Raw genomic sequence first — 14098 nt, 5'->3', positions numbered from 1 at the left:
TTGGCGGGCCGCGTACTGAAGTTGCATAACATTTTTTAACGCTAGTTGATAAGACGTATATAATATAATGCATCAAATAGAATCACTTGCGAAACGCTGAAAACGCACAGTTCGGCGATTTGGTCACGCATCAGTGGACAACGGTCACGTGTTTAGTGACGTCAATTAGGCAATTTCGAGTAATATTGCATATTAAATGCTATACTATCCAACTTTTTAAATATTTACCTGCGCACTGCGCCCGCACACCAACCAAAAATTGCGCAGTGATTCAAGTATTCTATGAACGCTGTAAGTTGAATATAAATTCGCAATTTACAACTTTCGGTAGCCTGATGGTTTATTTTCAGCCGCGCAAGTTCAAGTCGAAATTTTATTTTCAGCCGCGCATTTTTTCAGCTGCAAAACATCTCCCCCGCGCAATATCCGAAGTTTCCAATCTGGCCCACTGGTTGAGAACCGCTGGCCTAACTTATGATAGTGTCGTTGTCTAGTCATATTTCCTATTATCGGTCCTCGCCTCAAAAGCCAGCGCCAAACTATTTAATAACTCAGCTAGAATTTAAAAGTTAGTTATGTAACGTTATTAAAATGTTGAAACAGACAGTCGAACCAATTGACCGACGAACGAAAAGGCTATTTAGTGCGAATTTCCTAAATTATAAGTCGTATTGTAATTTTGGAGATCCCGTTATTAAGTAGTCCGAATTTCGTGGGAAAACTTCGGCGCTCGTCTAGAATCGTCAGGAATGCCCCTGCGAGATCTACCATATTTTAAAGTTTCAAGCAGGATCTCTTAACTCAACTGCATTTCATATTTGTAGCTGCCAAACATTCATGCCTAAATTTTTTATCAAAAACCTATACCAAAGTTTGGTTCATATTTTATTATGGTTGAAGAAAATTTTGCTCATAAAGTTTGGCTACTGTTCAACTCGCTGTTGTAGAATCATTTGTTTTTAATATTTTTAGATGCACACAACAATTTGTTAATTAGAGACTACACAACCCTTTAAAATTTAACCATTTCAAAACTTATGAATTTTAGTGGATTGATTACACTATTTTAATATTTAAGCCAAATTGTCAGGAAAGTTTTACCTTACATTCCAACCGACGGAGCACACTCTTAGGCATATTTTCTTTTTAATTGTTTGAATCTAACTTGCCTGTTTTGTTGAAAAAATATTAAAATAATTATTATTGGTTATCAAATAGGTACATATAGACATTTTTGCAACAATTACTGCGTGATGTTTAGACAAAGTGGCTTTTCTCACAGACCAACTATGTCTGTTTGCTTTGTTTGTGGAAATTCTGCTTATGAAGAAAAAATGGTTCTTCTCTACTCTAGGAACCCACGCTCCCAACAAGTGGATGCTGCATTTTTCCTGTTTCTAGAGTATCACGACCCAGCTCCAGGGGCAGAACCCATGCGAGATGACTGGTCTGTGGTGTCTTGTTTTGTTTGTAATGCATTCCTGTTACAGCAGTGGGAGTCATTTGAAAGAACAAGAACGCCAATCAGCAAGCGTCTTTATTGGCTTAAACGACCAAGTGGATGTGATATTCGCCAACCAGTATCACAAGTATGTTTATTTTATGAATTCATATTTTTTTTTTTTAGTATCTAATTAGCTTATTTCAACATTTTTTCTGCAAAGTGGTGTCTGTGTGGAAACATGTCTGGTTATACATGTTGAAAATGATGCATTAATTATTAATGCAGCCAATATACCACTACTTGCTAGCACTTAATTTTGATATTGCCTGATCACAATTAATTTGGGATTTAAAAATTACATCGAAAAAGTTATGTTCCTAGTGGGTCTAAATCAGTGTTGTAATTTTGTAATAATTTAAGTCCCAAGTCATTTGTAAAAAAATTAAGTCCAAGTCTAATCATTGTTGAAAGAACTTTAGTCCAAGTCAAGCCAAAAAAAAAAAACTTGAGTACAAGTCAGGTCATTATAAATAAATGACAAGTCATAATAAAAATAAGTCTATTTCAAGTCAAAGTGCTTGTCATATAAAACTTTTAACTATTAAAATTGATAAATTAGTCAGATTATGAGCAATACCTTGCTAAAAAAACAAAAAAACATTTGCAAGCAAAATGTTTAATGTGCAAAGCTTAAGATAAAGCGAAGTCTTGGCTTAAGTCATTACAACACTGGTATAAATTTGTTGAAAAGTTTTAAAGATATTAACCAATAATATTGACTGATGTTCCACTTGTACCAATATATCGTTATCAGTAAATTTAGGCTGATATTTTCCAATGAACATATTATATATATAGCGTTTCCTTTAAAGCAAACAAAATTCTTAATGTTTTGTGATTCAAAACACTTTGACATAGAGTTTTATTTATTTGATTGGTATATTAAACAGGTAGATATGAAGAATTACCAATTCAGTGAGCTTTATATATGGCTTTACATTTTCCTTATAATCTATAAATGTGCCACACTCTAATTGTTTGTTTTAAGTTACGAAGCAAACTTTCTCATCTAGTGAATCAAGATTGTTTTAATTATGCAGGGTTAAAAGTTAGCAGCTTATAATTGATAAGTTTTAGCAATAATAAAAGTGAACAAAATACAATCAATGCAATATTATATAAGTTTAAATTTTCGACCATAATGGATGGGGATTTAAGTTAGACATAGTAGGAATATCAAAGCTGATATTCCTGATTAGAATTTGCATTAAATGACCCATATCTTCATGGTTTTATTATGTTATTAGATTGAGTTGGAAGAAATTCTGAATGAGCACTCAAGAGACAACTTTGAAGAAGGAGAAGAATCCTACGAGTCTGATGAAGAGCGGTTGCAATCTCAACAAAGCTCCAAAATGCAAAGTGAGCCTTTGGAAAGACCAAACCTGGGACCAGGAGTGTCTACAGAAAGAAACCAGGAAAGCTCCAGCAGTGCAGATGACGCATCAGGTTCTAAAATTGTGTGCTATTTCTGTGGAAAAATGGAAAATCAAAACTGTCCTATTTGCCCTATCCACTGTAAACCATCATATGAGCAAATTCGAACTGGCGTGCCATTTTATCCAACCATCCTAAAAGAAACCCCTGCAGCCGGTGCCAAAGTTATGTCAGAATCAATTACTTTTGTGTGTATTAGTTGCCTCCCCAGGTTTAACCCTGAGTGGCATGTTATACAACAGGATTTCATCAATCAGGATTCAACCAAGTCTGTATTGCCCCGGATTCCACTTCCTGAGAATGTGCTTTGCTATACTTGCAGCTCTGAGGTAAACACTAAGTACAATGATGGCCTGTTACAGGCGGTTGAACACTCTGTTAAAAACCCACTTATTGCAGCTCTTAAGTTGTCAAAGTATAAAACAGGTGCTGTACCTTTGTCATTTGGATTTACCTATGTTTGTTCCAAGTGCAAGGAAAAATTACTAAAGGAAGAACAACATGGTTGAGTCATTATTATATTACTTACTGCTAATCACTGATTTGCAGAATGTTTGTTTATGAACTGATGCTGGCTATGAAGTAATTTTTGCTAACAGGATATATTTTGTTAGTTGTTGATATGTTGAAGCAGAATTAATTTTGTTATGATAGCATAAATCTAAAAAATACAACTAAAACATGAACACTAAAACAAATCTCGTAATGGAGATACATTTAGAAAAGTCTAGTTAATTAATGTTATCATTTGATGTTATATAATTTTAATATAAACCATTAATTACTTTATTCAAGTAAAACTGAACTTTAATGGCACCTAAAAATATATCCAATAAGTTGGAAAACTATAGTGCTTACACATGTAATGCTATGTTTACATATATTTATGTATTTGCGTGAGAAAATCAACCATACCGTTATTTACCTATTTTTTGATGTGCATGTTACTTCCTAACTTTTTTAAAAAATGAGTATTTTTAAAAACTAGTGACTGTCACAATATTGAAGCTATTTTATATTTTAATATCTCTCATTAATCATAACCTTTTTTATTTTTATTTTTTTATTTTTGTTTTTCTATATGTGTAAATGCTGTTATTAGAACTGTTTTTAAGTCATATATACATGGTTGAAGTTTTGTACCGCTCCCACTGCTAAATCTGCTTTCTTTGTATCCAAAATGAAGTGTAAACCTTTAGTGTAAAATTTTTCTAATCTATGTTGCAGTATTTCAAGTGCTTTGATTTATAATTCAATTTGTTTGTTTTACATTTAAGGGTCTTAGGGTATAACACAAATTTTATTGTGTGACAAGAATTGCCTTCTCACGTTGAATCAGGTGTGTTGAATATAATTTTTAGTTTAGTGATTTAAATCAACGTTTCTTTAAAAAAATGTTGTGGAATCTTTAAATGGTACAGTTGGATAACAGCTGCTAGATATATACAACATTTCAAGAATTCTTTTTTATAAGTTTAGGGTTTGGATTTTGCCAGCTTGCTAAGCGAGTGTAATTTGCTCAGGGTGAGTGCCGATTGATACCAACTTGCCTAATTGGAGTATGTCCCATAAAAATATCATTGTTAAATTCAGACCTGCGAAACTCAGTTTGTTGATCTGCAACAAATTATAGTAAAGGCCAAACAATGAAAAGGTTGGGTTCAAATTTTAATTGAATATCAACCCTTAAAAAGCCGAAACGGAATATGTATTTTACAGTTTATATTACTTGATAGAAGCTGCTTATATGTTTTGAACTACTTTCTAACGATCAATAAATGCCTATTTATATTTTTTACCTAATAATTCTTTTATAATGTTGGATGATATTAAGTTAGTTTACCTTTTTGATATATATTTGTAATACAAAAATTGGTTTAATCCATGTTACCAAACCAATCTTTACACTGTGTTATACAAAATTGCTTAATAACTACAGCCAGTAATTTGATGTCATTTAATGCATGGTTTGCAGTATATCCATTTTACACTGGCAATGTGTTTCCTGTTTACCATATGCTTTTGTTACAGATTTTGCACGACTCTTGTCATGATGTTCATCCATCAGCATTTCTGGTTTTGCTTGCTTCTTTTGAGTTGCTATTCAGGTTTGTGTAATTTTTTTTATGATGTATCAATTCATTTGATGTGCTTTTATTGTGCAGATAACCGATCTGCTTGCCAAAAAATATCTGTTATTCTTCTTGAATGACATGACAGAATACAAAATAAAAACAATGTTTACTAATTGTACAAATGTTTATTTTCACAAAATTTTTCCTTGCACCTTGTACACCATCCTGCATGTGATCCACGCTGCGATATTGCATAAATGCTTGCTTTTAAAGGTTGGAGTTAACTTTATAAATTTAAAAGATGTGACAAAACAGAAAAGTTTAGAAAGTTATTTAACAACAAATTAAGTTGCAGTTGTTGCCATGACTTGAATAATACAGAATCGACCACCCATTATAAGCCATGCTTCATAACCCCAAACTAACAATCACATATATTAAGTGGTGCAATCAGGAAACAGTAAAAGGGGCCTACAGGAAAACAGAGACTATAAAAATTGTTAAAAATAAGGTCTTCCAATTCCTTCACATTGTTACAAGATAAAGAGGTAACATTGAGAAACCTCTTGTGATTGATTGATCTTGTGCACATGCAGTAAAGCTTATAATGGGAGGAAATTGACCCAAGATCTGTATGGTTGTATTTTACAGAAATCATCTAGCCTAGATGATCACCTAAAAAAAAACAATGTATTTTTTTCCAACATTTAACAAAAGTTAAGTGAACTTTTGAATAATTACCATGGTTCACAAAACGTATAAAAATGCATTAAATAGATTAGGTATGCATTTTCACTTTGCCGAAGTACAGTTTCAGTTGCTATTATAAGCAGTTTTCATTGCTATTATAAGCAAAGCGGTTTGTGGCTAATGTATTTGCAGAGCATGCTAAAACTTTTTCGGTATGTGCTTATTTCTTTAAAAATGGTAAAATATTGAACTAGTTATAATTCGGCTAAAATAAAATAAAACATTTTTAATGTGAAATATAATGTTTTTTCCAGGATTGTTTTTCCCATCTGCAGCGAGGTGAGGTGCTTAGCCGGTAAAAAAAGTATTAGTGTTTTATCAATCTAATTTTATAAGTTATCTTGTCTTACATTTAAATCACACTTTTTAGTTGCGATTTTACCCAACCCTGTAGTTAACATTCCTTGTTCCAATTTTAGCAATACTACAGTTCCTACGCTTGCTGCAAAATCAAGTAATGCAACAACAGTCGCAACCAGTTCGGCATCAAACAACACTGTTATGCAACCTAATGCAACAAGAACTATTCCTAGAAATGAAACTACGACCACTCTTAAACCACAAATAGCTTCTACAACATCAAGACCTAGAGCTGTCAATGGTTCAATTACTAGTAATTTATCCACAACTAATCAGCCAATTCCTGCAGTATCATCTAACAGTTCAAGCAGTCATACTGCCCCCTTCAACATCACTTCCACCACCACCACCATCACTGCAACTTCAACAAATGCTTCTAGTGTAAATATTTCAACAACAACCCCTACACCACTCCCTAAACCACACACCCAAACTACACCTAACACAACCAATAGTACTGTCAATGGAACTGTGACGAGTCCCATCACCAGTCCCGCCAGCAAAAGTCAAGCTTCTGTAATCACTACAACAACTGTTACTACATCATCAGCAGCAGTTCCCACTACAAAAATTACTGTAAAAACCACACCCACCTCTAAAGCAGCTAAGACAAACCCAAGCACATCTACAATAGGTAAGAAATCAAATAGATGCTTAAAACTGTTTAACTGTTAATGTTGTTTTACAGTAGTTTTAGGTAATGAAAAAAGTAGGTTTTAAAACTTGATTTAGAATAGTTTTGATTAAATAGTTGTATTAATATGAACACAGCCTTTTGACGTTTTAGTTGGGCCCTCATTTTTTAGATTATAAATTTAAAATTAAATTTGCAGCAACTATTTTTTTAATCCTCAAATATGAGTTTATTTAAACATTTTTGCTGTTGAATTACACAATAGGAACTTAGTACATGCTTTTAAGTAAAAAAAGTTGGTTAACATTCATGCATACTTTTTTAAAAGTATCCCAAACTACTCATAACGGAACATCAGGAAACTCTACAGGATTCACTTCAATCAACAAACCTGGTTCGTTGGTTCCGTTTGTTAATAACTGTATGACTGTGTACAATATACTTTTTTCATTTCTTTATTCTTCCAGAAAACAAAGGCGGGCTCTCACCTGGAGTGGGAGTGGCTCTTGGAATTGTAATGTCAGCCGTGTTTATCATTGTGGTTGTCCTTATTTATAAATATCAGAGACGATTTCTACATGCTTTTAGATTCCGCCGCTTGCAGGAGGTGCCCATGGTAAGAAGTTGGAAGTTGTGTTTTGGGAGTTTTGTAATTTTGGACAGAATTATCTATAACGTTTAGCTATTTATATCAGCGTTGGGCTTAGCACTCGCCCGCTAGCCAATGCGAGTGCAAATCGCTCCGGGCGAGTGCTGATTGATATCAGGCGAGAAATTTAATTAGTTGGTGCAGGAGAACTTGCGTTTAGCGCCAATATTATGCGAAACATTACTTGAGCCAATTATTTCCTTAAACACTAAGGCGCAAATACATTCAACACTACACAAATAATAAGGTTAATCGAAGTCACGAAGGAAATTATAAGCAATTGCTGCAGTTTTTGGCAACAATAAGTGCGAATGCAAATGTATTATTTGTAAGCAGTGTTTTCTAAGATGTTTTGAGGGACCGAAACGGCCCACTGAACACTACGGTATTTCAAAATACCGCCTACTTGTGTAACTACAGCCGAGAATTAGCAATTAGTGTACAGTATGTAAGTATGTTGTTGCGATCTCTTAAGTTCATAGCGGTCAACCAAGCCAAAGCTTAAAAAATAATTGTCTGTAAAAATTTTATATGGCAATTATGTTAAGATACGAATCGAAACTATTGCGGACGCCCTTGGAAAACTGTAACGACCCACTACAGGGCGTCGTGCAGCACAGAACCTCTGGTGCATGTGGTTGTTAACTGAGCAAAAGATTGGTTTAGTTCGGTGAAACAGACGCCTTTTAAGCACAGAAAAAACACATTACAAAAAAAGCAAGAGCGATGTCGGTTTTAAAAAACTGGAAAACAGGCAGGCTACTAAATTGTCAGTGCTATTTTTTTCACTAAAGATTGTAACAAATATTTCGGATAAAAACATTCTTTTAAGCGTAACCTGCTTTGTGGGCCCTTAATTTGTTCATCCATGCATGGAAATAAACGATCAGACTTTTATAAAAACTAATGTTCACGTATAGAAACCATAAGAAAGGTTAACGATAACCCAAGAAATGACCGCGCTAGGACGTAAATGGGCAGTCGGCGTGCCAACAAATTTGGCGAGTGTTATTTTGTCCGGGCGAGTGCTGATTGATAGCCGCTCGCCCGCCTGGCGAGTGAAAATTTTAGCTTAGGAACAACCCTGTATATGTTACTACCTTTTTATATTTTTTTTAATTGCTTCCTCTTAATGAAAGTTGTTTTAAAATGGAATTTAGTTAAATCGCAACATGCTGCAAACAAGTGTATTGTAATCACACAGTTTTAATATATATCTTATATTATTTAAAATTTAAGAACGTTTTTCGCCTTATATTTTACCAATACAGTTGGTGTATGATTTTTTTGCACTTTTACATAAATCGTTTGCTTAAACTGCTTAAAATTTTGTAATAAACAATACTTTATTTTTAAACTGAAACAGGACGATTTTGAAGACTTCAACGGAGCAGACGCCGTATATGCTGAACACACTGTACCTATTCGACTTCGTTTTTAAGAAGACTCCCTACGGCCTACGGGAACATCTGACCTAAAAATAAGTTTGATCATCTTTTTCCTTTTCAAACGGCTGATTTTTGCACCTGTCTTTTTGCCGTTTGCGCTTGTCCTTTTCTAATGGGATAGGTTTTATGCAAAATTTTCTTGTAATTCTACTTATACTGTGAAACTAAGAAAACAGCCACAAGGACTGACGAGGAAGTTAAAAAAAAATTTAATTTTATTGCAAAGAGCCTTCAAACTTCGGCTAGTTAGGGAGAATTTTTTGTTTAAGCGCATTTTTGTAAGCGCGACGAGCGGTTTTTTACGTCTCCTTTATTTGGTTTTGCACATCAACTCTCTGTAATTAGGATTGTCAGGTTTTATCGTGCTCATTTATGTTCTAATTTGTCGACTGTTTTAATTGATTTCCACTCATGTGGCCTAGGTACGCTTTATACATTTTTCAAGGTTATTTTATTGCTTGAAGACTTGAAAGTTAAACTAGAAATGTTTAGGATTTAACATACTACAAACGATAAATTAGAATTATTTCGTAGTCAAATGAAACTTAACCTTAATGCGCACTACCTAATCTTCTTAAGTTTGTTTCTTTTTGCGCAATAGTTCAACACTAATTTGTCGGTTTCGGGCGAATTATTGCTATTTTTTTCAACTAGTTCCTGTTCCTATGAGTTTTCTCATAACAACATTGGTTCCTGAACGAAACCTTATTGTTTGATTTTGTTTTTGCCCGATGGAACTTTGTGGTGAAAAAAATATACTTCAAATTATCGTGTCGAAAATGCTAAACCACATTTGGTGACTTTGTTAAGTGAAACTTTTTATCTATCAAAATCACCGTTTCAAACAAACATTATTTTTCAAGTCAAATTGTCGTTTTTACTTTACTTAAAACTGAAACCCTTGGTACCGCTTGTCTTACCATGTTACCTGTATTTTTCTGATGCATGAAACTCACCACTATTTAGTTACGCAAATAGCTACTTTTGCTGCCTGTTGGTTTATGTGCAATTCTATTTATTCTGTTTGTTGATTGTTTTCGCGTTTTACAAACCAAAAATTCACAGTTTTGTTTAGAAGGAAAAAATAACGGAATAGTATTTTAAAAAAAAATGGAGCTTGGTGTACAGACAAAAGATTCTGTTAAAAAAACTTATAATTTTTTTTTGTCTTTGACAAATTTGTTTACATTGGTATTTTAACAATAAATATAAGATAGCTACCATTACGCATACATGTTTTTAATTGTAGTGTATTGTCTTTTACGAAAAAAAGTGCATCCATTCTTTTTCTTTTTATTCAAATAATGAAAGAAAACAAATGTATTTTTACATTCTCAGACTTGTGTTTTTTTAGGTTAAAATTCAAGTCCCCAAATTTTTTTTCCAGTTTTATTTATTTTTTTAATTTTATAAGACGGTGGAACACATTTAGTTTTTTCACAACAAGTTTTTTCATGGACATTCAGCCAAATTAAAATTATACAGCGACAAATATATTATGCCGACGCTGGAATGACAAAAATAATATTATTTTTAGTTGACACGAGACTAACCGTTTCACTCATCTACAAATATTTTATTATATTAAAACCGTTTTCTTAAGTGTAACATATTTATGCCTTTCTTTCGCATCACATTCGTCTCGGTTAATGCTTTCTTTAAGTTAACATTTTTGCTACTCGTACGTGGGGTATATAACCGGGTGGTGTTTGTGTTTTTGCACAGCTTATAAAATTACCTAAATATCTGCGCCACACAAGACAGCGTATTTCACATTTTTTCTCCCAATCCTCTATATTTTGTATAGTAGTAATGTTTCCCTCTGAACTATTTAGAATTGTGTCATTATTTTTCCTATTTTAAATTTATCTTCTGTCTATGGATGCTAAGTTAAGAAATATTCGCTTAATGCTGTCGCTCTATAAAATATATTTTCCCTTGTAGAAAATCGTGTTTTATTCCACATTGAAGTGATTCCTGTGCGTTCGTTGCTTTTCTTTCGATTTAGCGTTTCGTATTTTTGCAAAACTATTAAAAAGGGTATGATTTTATTTTTTCAAAAAGAAAACCCTGAACGGTAGAAATTAATAGGCTATTATTGTTACAAGTTTAGCATGGTAAACGCATAGATATAACGTAGACCAGTGGTGGTTCCCAACCAAGGTTCCGCGAGTGGACTGAAAACTAACGTCCTATATTAGGGATTCTTAAACTGGGGTCCTTGGACCCCTTAGGGGTACGTTAGCCAGTTTTAGGGGATCCATGAAGGCCTATATATAATTGAACTATTAGTGTATATTCAAGCAATCTATTTTTCAAAGAAAAGAGTAGGCTATAGTTAAAAATAAAACGTTTTTGCACTGAATATATACTTGGACTTCATTTCATTTCACATTTTTTGGACCAAAAACAGCAAATTTCTGAAATCATTATGAGTCATCACTAAAAATTTCTTGCCTTCGCTGGTCCGTGCGAAGCAAAAAAGTTTTTTAGGGGTCCGCGGTAAAAAAGTTTAAGAACCCCTATCCTATATATTAAATATTTGGTTAAATCAGGATTATTGTTACGTGGAAGAACCGCGTGTTGGCCAAGTCTGTGCTATTGTATCAATCAAAAGTACTCTGGATTTCTTAAGTCGATGTTTAAAACGATTACAGGAGAAAAAACACCCTTTTCTTGAAATTTTGGTCATTTATGTATGGTATTTTCTTCATATAGGCCTACTTAATACTTAGTTTAAGTTTTCGGTCATAATAACAAAAAGAAGCTTTTCCGCTATTTTTTTGGATCATATAGCAACGTTAACGAAGTCATTCAGGGACCAAGTAGTAATAACTGGCTGATAAACTAAATTATCGCTTTATAAATGTGGAATGAAAGTGGGTTTAAAAAAAACATTGTTTAGCCAGTGTATAAGCAACTATTTATCTGACTAAATTATAGCATTTAACCATCGCTACTATAATTTATGTAAGCATATAGTTTTCCAAACTATTATTGGTTGGGGTTAGTTTGGAAAAGTTAGGGGTCCGTAAACTTGAAATTTTTTTAGGAGGGGTTTGCGACCAAAAAACGCTGACAACCATTGAAATATACGCTGTTGGAGTGGGAAAATAAAAACCAGGAGGGGACAATCGAAACCGGATTTGTGACTTCACTCACGACCTATTCTAACACTGTCCGAAAATTCGAAAATGAATAAAAAAGACTGCGAACTGCAAGTTTAATTTTTGTACTATAGGCATCGTTTACCCTGCTTTATGAATAGGGCTTTGTTTGATTTGTTGTTATCACTTCTTAGGGGAGATGTGGGACCAGTGGGCCAATTTGGCGTTTTTGCATCTTCTGCAGGTTTTATTTGCCTCGGAAAACGGGATTTAGAAGTCTTAATTATTATAAACTTTAATCTAACCTTCAACATACTACAGCATTTACCTTAAAATCTCAGAACAGAAAAGTTGTTTATTTTGCTTGCAAAAAATGCTACTCAAGTGAACCAATGGTCACAACCCGTGGGGACCATTGGTTCAAGGGTTGGAGACCTTTGATTTTAAAACAACTTGTTGAAGAATAACTTTACAATTGCAATTTTCAACTGCAATATTTGCTAATTTTTATTTATCACTATATAGCCTACATGGTATTGCAGTTTAATACATATTTCCGTAATATCCCTTAAGAAGCCATTTTGATGATGTCATCACTATCGTCTGTGTGTGTTAATACGTCTAAGGCTACCAGCAACTTTAAAATGAGACGCCGTAGAAAATTTGCTTATCTTTGTGATTTGTTTACTCGGTAGGCCAACAATAGGCCTACTGCTGATTTACTGGTCCCCACTGGGTTATGAACCACTGATCCCAATGACGGCCATTTGCACTTGGCTTGGCCTGAGTTGAAACCTAGACTAGCTTCTCTGGTATACTATTTGCCATCAACTAACTAAAATGCAAATAAAATTTTCCTGTAAAAATCACATTCGATAACCACTTTTCTCTAGTACAAAATACAAGTTTTATCAGGTGTGAAAATTTTACTAAAAAAAATCGCTTTATTGTGTTAAATCATAGGCTACACATATTTCCGTCTTGTTCGAAAACTCGTAGGAAATATTGTTGCATCTCGGTACCAGATCCAAAATTTCAAATATCTGTTTTATATGGAAAGGGAAAAAAAGCTCTCGAGTCACTGGTCCCAATGATCCACTGGTCCAACATCTCCCCCATTGTATATTCTCTCTTATTCGCTTCTTCGAGCAAGTATTTAGTAACCGGTTGACCGCGAGAAGATGCTGCAGCCTCTAGCGCTAGCGCGTTGTAACCGAAAATTATAGGCTACTTTTAAAAAAAACTGTGCTTTCACAAAAAATCGACTTCTGGAGACCGCTGTTTTTGACAAACCGCGAGTTATTTAGAAGCGACATTTTCAACCCTAAATAGTTTTTTAACATCACCTAATAGTCAAAAAGAAGACAGCTTTACTTATCGCTAAAAGCCTAGGGAAAATAATGACGTCACTAGTTCGTCATTTTGTAAAGCCATTAAATATATAACCGGGAACCTGCTGTTCGTTTGAACTCGTGTGCAAATGTAAAAGTGATAGCAAGTTTAAAACTTTTAGGAAAAGGGCGCAAAAGTACAGTAGTCGCGGAAAGCCTGAAGACAAGTTATAATCGCGAAATTTTTATTTTGGGAAGCGTGACGTTTTAAGCACACCAAATGGGGTGAAGTAACTAACAATAAACGTCGTCAAGTTCGTTTACTATAGCTTTAATTAACAATTTACAACATAGCGTGCTGTAACAAAAAGAACGTTATTAGTAACGAATATAAAAGAGCACCCAATATAAGAAACTGACAAAGACTGACGAAGCATAGTAAAGTTACACGAGTTATAAAGGGAAGGAAAGAATGCAACAAGACGCGGGGCGTATAATGATAATTACGGAGAGAGGCAAGGAAAAAAAAGGAGAAACGCACAAAAGCAAATAGCATAGAAATCAGAGTTAACAATAGAAACATAAATCATTACAATTAATAAACAAATTTCTTGGAATAAAGACATTTATCATATTAATTTTGCTTAAATAACAAGTTGTAGAGCCCATTGGCGTGGCTACATAAAAACAACGTAAAGGCTGCACTCAAACCAAGGCCTGTTATAATTTCAAATGTTTTGTTCAATTTAACATGGAATACTTTCGATTCGTAGTAGGCCACAAAAACACTTATGTACATTTAA

At 33.8% G+C, this 14098-nt stretch overlaps 2 protein-coding genes across 2 annotated transcripts; both read left to right on the top strand.

The window, feature by feature from the left end:
• The first annotated feature begins 1223 nt into the window (after positions 1 to 1223).
• On the top strand, positions 1224 to 4218 carry LOC146163862 (uncharacterized). The gene is made up of 2 exons (XM_083381295.1): positions 1224 to 1589; positions 2752 to 4218. Exons 1-2 carry the CDS (start codon positions 1254 to 1256, stop codon positions 3448 to 3450), a joined length of 1035 nt encoding a protein of 344 aa, XP_083237421.1. The 5' UTR covers positions 1224 to 1253; the 3' UTR covers positions 3451 to 4218.
• LOC146163861 (uncharacterized) lies at positions 3478 to 9553 on the top strand. The gene is made up of 7 exons (XM_083382485.1): positions 3478 to 4280; positions 4973 to 5049; positions 6021 to 6045; positions 6186 to 6760; positions 7089 to 7154; positions 7228 to 7376; positions 8776 to 9553. Exons 2-7 carry the CDS (start codon positions 4992 to 4994, stop codon positions 8848 to 8850), a joined length of 948 nt encoding a protein of 315 aa, XP_083238611.1. The 5' UTR covers positions 3478 to 4280; positions 4973 to 4991; the 3' UTR covers positions 8851 to 9553.
• The last annotated feature ends 4545 nt before the right edge of the window (positions 9554 to 14098 follow it).

The sequence above is a fragment of the Ascidiella aspersa genome, chromosome 2 (assembly GCF_963924565.1).
Source record: "Ascidiella aspersa chromosome 2, kaAscAspe10.2, whole genome shotgun sequence".
Lineage (NCBI taxonomy): Eukaryota > Metazoa > Chordata > Ascidiacea > Phlebobranchia > Ascidiidae > Ascidiella > Ascidiella aspersa.
Note: the sequence above shows the minus strand (reverse complement) of the source record. Positions and strands in the feature narration are given on the sequence as shown.